Raw genomic sequence first — 6508 nt, forward strand, 5'->3', positions numbered from 1 at the left:
CACCTGGCTTAAATCAGTATTCTTAATGGTCTCCTTGTAGTCAGGACTAGTTAGAAAATAACTTGAAAATATATTTTTTAGCATTGTGAATTCGTAATCCTTTCCATTCTGTCCTAGATATGTATAGAGATAGATGTGTATCAGAGATTCTCAGCTGGGGGAAAACTTGCCTTCCAGGAGATCTTTGGCAATATCTATAGGCAGTTTTGGTCACCACCTACGAAGGATGCAGTGAAGCTGGTACAGGTGTTGAGTAGGTAGAGGTCAGGGAGACTGCTGAATGTTCTGCATTGCTTAGGACAGCCCCTACAACAAAGAATTACTTGCCCCAAATATTTAGATGTTGAGATTGAACACCCTGGCATGCAGTAACTAGCATTTGAATTCTTAGGAGCATTATAATACATTCATAGTCAAGTATTCTTTTTCTTTTTTTTTTTTTTTTTTTTTTTTTTTTTGGTGGTACTGGGATTCCTGAAAGCCCTTTTACCTCCGGGCTACACTCCCAGACCTATTTTTATACTTTATTTGGAAACAGGGTTTCTTAAGCCAGCACGGCTGGCTTCGAACCTGCACGATCCTCCTGTCTCCGCCTCCCAAGCGCAGGGATTACAAGTATGGGCCACCATGCCAGGCCATAGTCAAGTATTTGAAACCACATTATCTAACTTGAACTTAAGAAGAATTCTGTGAAGTAAACAGTATCATTTTTAGCCTGAAGGCCCTGGGGAGGCAGGATACAAACCTTGCGCTTAATCTCTATAGGAAAATTTTTTTTAATACTCTGTATTTGATTAAAGAATCTGCCTTCTTTGTATACACTGGGATGTTGTATTTCCTATGTATTTTACAGGGTTACAAAATGTTTCATCTTAAATATTACCCCAAAAGTAATTTCAGAAAAAAGGTTTTATGAAATTAAACTCAACTTTTAAAAAAAAACCATAGACAAGCAACTCTTAAAACTGGATTAATAAGACTTCTTGCATATTTAACTACATGACAGACTTGTCCTCAGAAAAGCCTCATATAGAAAGGAACCTAGAGATAAGGGTGCTTTCCCAATGCAGTTAGGAGAATGGGTACAGGAAAATTTTAGCACTTTAGTATTTAGCATGTAAGATTTAAAAAAATAAAAAAGGCTTTCTTTAGTCTTATCTGTTCTTTTACAGGGACAAATATTTATAGAATTGAAACACATAATATATTTTTAATGTTACAGATCTAGAAATGGCCATTGCCTACTGGAACTTAGTGCTTAATGGAAGATTTAAATTCTTAGACTTATGGAATAAATTTTTGTTGGTAAGTTCTCTTTTTCTGCAGTTTCATGTTTTCTCTAAAATTACTGTACTTAAAAACAAATTGATTCAGTTGTTTTACATTCTTGTATTTCTTAATAACTCTTAGTGATATAGATATTTTCTGTCTTTTTTGTTCTTTTAAATAGGAACATCATAAACGATCAATACCGAAGGATACTTGGAATCTTCTTTTAGACTTCAGTACAATGATTGCAGATGATATGTCTAATTACGATGAAGAAGGTAATAAATTTTAACCTACTATTCCCTTTTTAAAATCTCCCTTTTCCTCCTTTGTCTCTGTCTTTGTCTCTGTCTCTATCTCTATCTCTCAGTACTGGGAATTAAATCCAGTGGCATTCTACTACTGAGCTATGTCTCCAGCCTTTTTTTAGTTTTAAGACAATGTCTCACTAAGATACCCAGACTGTTTTCAAACCTGGAATCCTCATGTCTGGGCCTCCCAAGTCTCTGGGAGGAGTACAAGGTCCCCCACCTCAAATCTCTTTGTATTATACACTCGTGAACTTTGTATCCACTTCTATTTTTCTTGGAATTAGATTTTTCTCTTTTAAGGGTTTTTTTTTTTTTTTTTAATGCAGTACTAGGGGCATTCTACCTCCAAGCTACACCTCTAGCCCTATTTATTCTTTATTTTGAAACAGGGTCTAAGTTGTGGAGGGCCTCACGAAGTAGCTGAGGCTGTCCATGAACCTGCGATTCTCCTGTTTCAGCCCTACAAGTACTGGTATTACAAGTGTGCACCACCACACCTACTTTGAGGTTTTATATATGTTCCTTTTGGTTTGTGCTGGGGATCAAACCCAGGGCCTTGAACATGCTAAGTGTGCACATTACTACTGCCGAGTTACATCCCCAGGCCCTAATTATGCTCTTTTGAATGTATGAAATGTCTTCATCTTCTTTATCGATCATCGGTCTACATCCTTTGGTTTTTTTAAAATTTCAACCAGTGGGGTAGGGATGTAGTTCAGTGGTGGAGCTCTTGCCTAGCATACACAAGGCTCTGGGTTTAATCCTCAGCAAAACGCGCGTGCGCGCGCGCACACACACACACACACACACACACACACACACACACACAATTCATGTCTTCCAGAAAGGCATGAGTAATTTGTATCTATATTCATATTTTTTATTGTTTTCTGTTAGGTTTGTTTGTTTGTTTGTTTGTTTCTTTGTGGGTCTGGGGATAGAACCCAGGGGCAATTGACTGCCGAGCTACACCCCCTGCCCTATTTTTTATTCTTTATTTAAAAACCGGGTCTCACTGAGTTGCAAAGGGCCTCACTAAGTAGTTGAGGCTGTTTGTGAAGTGCGATCCTCCAGTCTCAGCCTCCCAAATGCTGGGATTACAAGCGTGTGCCACCACGCCCGGCTTCTGTTAGTTTTATGTATAAACTTGATTGTAAATTTCTTAAGTCCACTGACTATCTTAATTTAAAAGTACTTTAACTGCCTAGTTTAGTACTATTGACATTCAGTAAATAGTCATTGATAGAATACTTTTCTGCTATTTATTCAAGGATGTGTAAAGATGATACTACCATCTACTATCTGCATATTTCTGTATTTTTTTAAATAAGAGTAGTTTATATTGCTTTTTTTTTTTTTTGTGGTACTAGGGATGGAACCCAGGGGCTTTCTATCTCTTGGCTACACTCCCAGACCTATTTTATATTTTATTTGGAAACAGGGTCTCACTAAGTTGCTGAGAGCCTAAGTAGCTGAGGCTGGCTTTGAACCTGTGCGATCCTCCTGTCTCAGCCTCCCAAATGCTGGGATTACAAGCATGCGCCACCACGCCCAACAACATTGCTTTCTTTACACATATTTACTTAGTCCCCTTTGAGAACAACAGAATGACCTTTTAAAATTGTTGATTATGGAGGTATTTGAAAAACCTCCCATGGCCTTTTGTTTAATTCTATATAAGTGTTCTGGAACCATTTAAACTAACCAGGGGTGATTTTTTTTCTTCTCTCCATTTTCACTATCATGTATATAGTCTTCACTAAAAAGTGAGAAATGAGCCGGGTGTGGTGGCACATGCTTGTAATCCCCGCATTTGGGAGGTGGAGACAGGAGGATCGCGCAGGTTCGAAACCAGTCTTGCTGGCTTAAGAGACCCTGTTTCCAAATAAAAAAATATAAAATAGGTTTGGGAGTGTAGCCCGGAGGTAGAAGGGTTTCCAGGAACCCCAGTACCATCAAAATTTAAAAAAAAGGAGAAATGTTTATAATCTTACATATGACTGGTAATTGTGCTTTCTGTTAGCTTCTAAGCAAAATGAGAGAAGTTCATGATTTTGAGATTGGCATGTGAATATGGAGACATGCATATATAAAATTTCAAATCTTTTGGTAATTTATCATCATGAAATAGAATAGTGTTTGACATGTGCCATTAATTTTATTAAATGTAAAAATGCTGTAAAGTATCTGGAAACTCGTTTCTTCCTGTTAGGTTTACTGTACTGGTAGGGTGCTAGAATCTCAAGGTCATTCCTAAGGCTCTTAGTTTTGATCAGATTCTGTTGCCTGACTCAGTGGCCTTCAGAAAACTGAAATACTGACTGGGCATGGTGGCGCACGCACGCTTGTAATCCCAGCACTTGGGAGGCTGAGACAGGAAGATCCGGATTTGTGGACAGCCTCAGCTACTTAGGTCCCTTACAACTCAGTTAGACCCTGTTTCAAAAATAAAGAATAAAAAATAGGGCTGGGGGTGTAGCTTGAAGGTAGAATGCCCCTGGATCCCATCCCCAGGACTGCAGAAAAGAAGAAAAGAAAACCTTAATACTGTATTATCAATTGATTGCCAGAAAGTTACTTTTATCACTCAACTAACAACTACATGTTGGAGTACAAGGAATATGTTAGGTAGAAAATGTGAAGTTTGAGTCTTGAAAGACTTATCAGTGGGAATAGATTAGAATGCTGTATTTTAACTTTTATGAGGAAGGTATTAAAAAACAAAATTGCATTAAAATATTACCCTTATTTTGGCTTTTCTTTTTTCACTTTCTCCTATATTTTTTCTTTTTTTCCAGGAGCATGGCCTGTTCTCATTGATGACTTTGTGGAATTTGCACGCCCTCAAATTTCTGGGACAAAAAGTACAACAGTGTAGCACTAAAGGAACCTTCTAGAATGTACATAGTCTGTACAATAAATACAACAGAAAATTGCACAGTCAATTTCTGCTGGCTGGACTGAACTGAAGATCAATCCTTACAATTCAAACTGAGGGTTGAGACAAAACTTTAAGGATACATCTTGGACCATATCATATTTCATTCTTCTAATGGTGGTTTGGGCTTGTCTTCTAGTCTGGGCCGCTCTAAACATTTATAATTCCAACGTTGTGGATTTCATCTTATATCTGTGGACCATCCTAGTTTATTCTCTCATAAGTCTTAGAAGCTTTATGATGATTATTTTGAGTTTCCATTCTCGCATAAAGCACAATGCTGTCTTCATCAGAAAACAGTTTGGCATAAGAATTAAACATAATGAACATCACAAACAACTTATAAAAAACTTCTTAAATATATGCTTTGGGCTAGTTGCAAAGACTATGCTGATAGCACTTCCAATGTGAGTGATATTTTTAAGTGTACCAGATCTGAAATGGTGTTTTGGTTTGGGGGGATTTTTTTTTTCCTGACAAATCACAATGTATTGTTGATATGCGTATAAGATCTAATGAAAGAAATGTCAGAAAACCAATGTGAAAATTTTTTAGGATAACTTGGTGCCTACCTGGAAAATGTATTGTGTTTCAGACTTAAAATTTCAACAAGGTTCCACAGATCTAATCTGTACTTATCTGTGTTTATATATAATGGTCCAACAGGGAGCTTTTATTTAGAAAACATCTGCATAATGTTAGATCCTACTCTTGTCTACATTATGCTCTACATAATTGGATTTCATTATGCTTTTGAAATGCTTATATACCTATCAAATAAGTTAAATTATTTAATTTGTTTTGAATGTTTTGGATTGCTACACAATACAATAACCTAAATTTAGGCATGAGGGTTTATTTTTGTTTTGTGGGTTTTTTTTTCACCTTTCTTTTTGGTCATGGCACTATGGAACACAATGCAATTCTTTTAATTTATCAAAAAATAGTAGGAATTAAATTTTGGAAGTGGTTGTGATGAGCCATGAAGTTCAATCTATAGGTACTGCTCTTTCAGACAAGTAGTCCATTTTTGATGACTTCTTATTTTGTTGAAATTGCTTTAACTGCTAATCACTGTGGTTGCCAAATATTTACTTCAGGAGCAAAGATTTTCAAACAAGCATATACTTGATACAAAATACCAATCTGGCTTCTATTTTTATAAATTATTTAGTCTCTACTATTTTTGTTTCACTCAAGTTAGCTTAGTTTTCACAACAAAGCAGAGTGCTTTCTTGTGTGCATTTTGTCACTACAAGACCCATGAACTGCTCTCCTGCTGAAAGTGCTCATCTCTGTGTACTGACATGTGAAGAAGGGCTTACTGCTTTCTTAAACATTTCTGTGAGGCATGTTAAAAGTGCCGAACTTCAGATGTTTGATGACTGTGGTCTTTAATAGGAACAGATTTTGCTTGGTTTATCCAGGTACTCTTTAAGGTCTAGTATTGTTATTAACAAAGGAATGTACTTCAGAATAGTAGTACATTTTATGCAAATGTGGAAATGATTTTAAAAAACAATGACATACCAAAACTGCTTTTTATTTACATGATTTTGAAATTGACTAGAAAGTTTATTTCATAGATGATATATTAATATTCCAATCATAACTTTAATTCAAGAATACAAGCCTGCCAAAAGAAAAATTTGAAAGTTTCCATTTAGGTTACAGGAATTGGTTATTAAAAGAAAAAGAGAAAAGAATCCTGCTGTTTTCAGTATTTTCTGATTTCGTTTTTGTAAATATGAAAGAACTTCAATTATGAAAAAAATTTTAAAGATTATATATGTACTGTTTTATTTCCTGTCTTGAGGATTTTGAGTTATGGTATTGTTTTCAGATTAATCAATTCAAGTATGCTGTGTTTTGAAATGAGTTCCCATTAATTTCCCCACCCCCAGTATAAATTGTTTTTCATAAAAATCTGATATTGGTTGTGGCCTAGTGCCTTGGGTTTTACAGAATTTTTCTTTTAAATGCAAGACCT

General features: G+C 35.9%; 1 protein-coding gene across 1 annotated transcript in view; it reads left to right on the forward strand.

Moving 5' to 3' along the window:
• The window catches only part of DCUN1D1 (defective in cullin neddylation 1 domain containing 1), a gene marked incomplete at its 3' end in the record, with an annotated part of 30840 nt that extends 26382 nt beyond the window's left edge, over positions 1-4458 (forward strand). Inside the window, exons 4-6 of the mRNA XM_080696880.1 lie at positions 1223-1305; positions 1451-1547; positions 4379-4458. Of these exons, the coding sequence (XP_080553006.1) occupies positions 1223-1305; positions 1451-1547; positions 4379-4458 (260 nt within the window). The remainder of the gene's footprint in view (positions 1-1222; positions 1306-1450; positions 1548-4378) is intronic.
• Between the last annotated feature and the right edge of the window lie 2050 nt (positions 4459-6508).

Source organism: Muscardinus avellanarius (assembly GCF_963383645.1).
Source record: "Muscardinus avellanarius genome assembly, chromosome: 5".
Taxonomy (NCBI): domain Eukaryota; kingdom Metazoa; phylum Chordata; class Mammalia; order Rodentia; family Gliridae; genus Muscardinus; species Muscardinus avellanarius.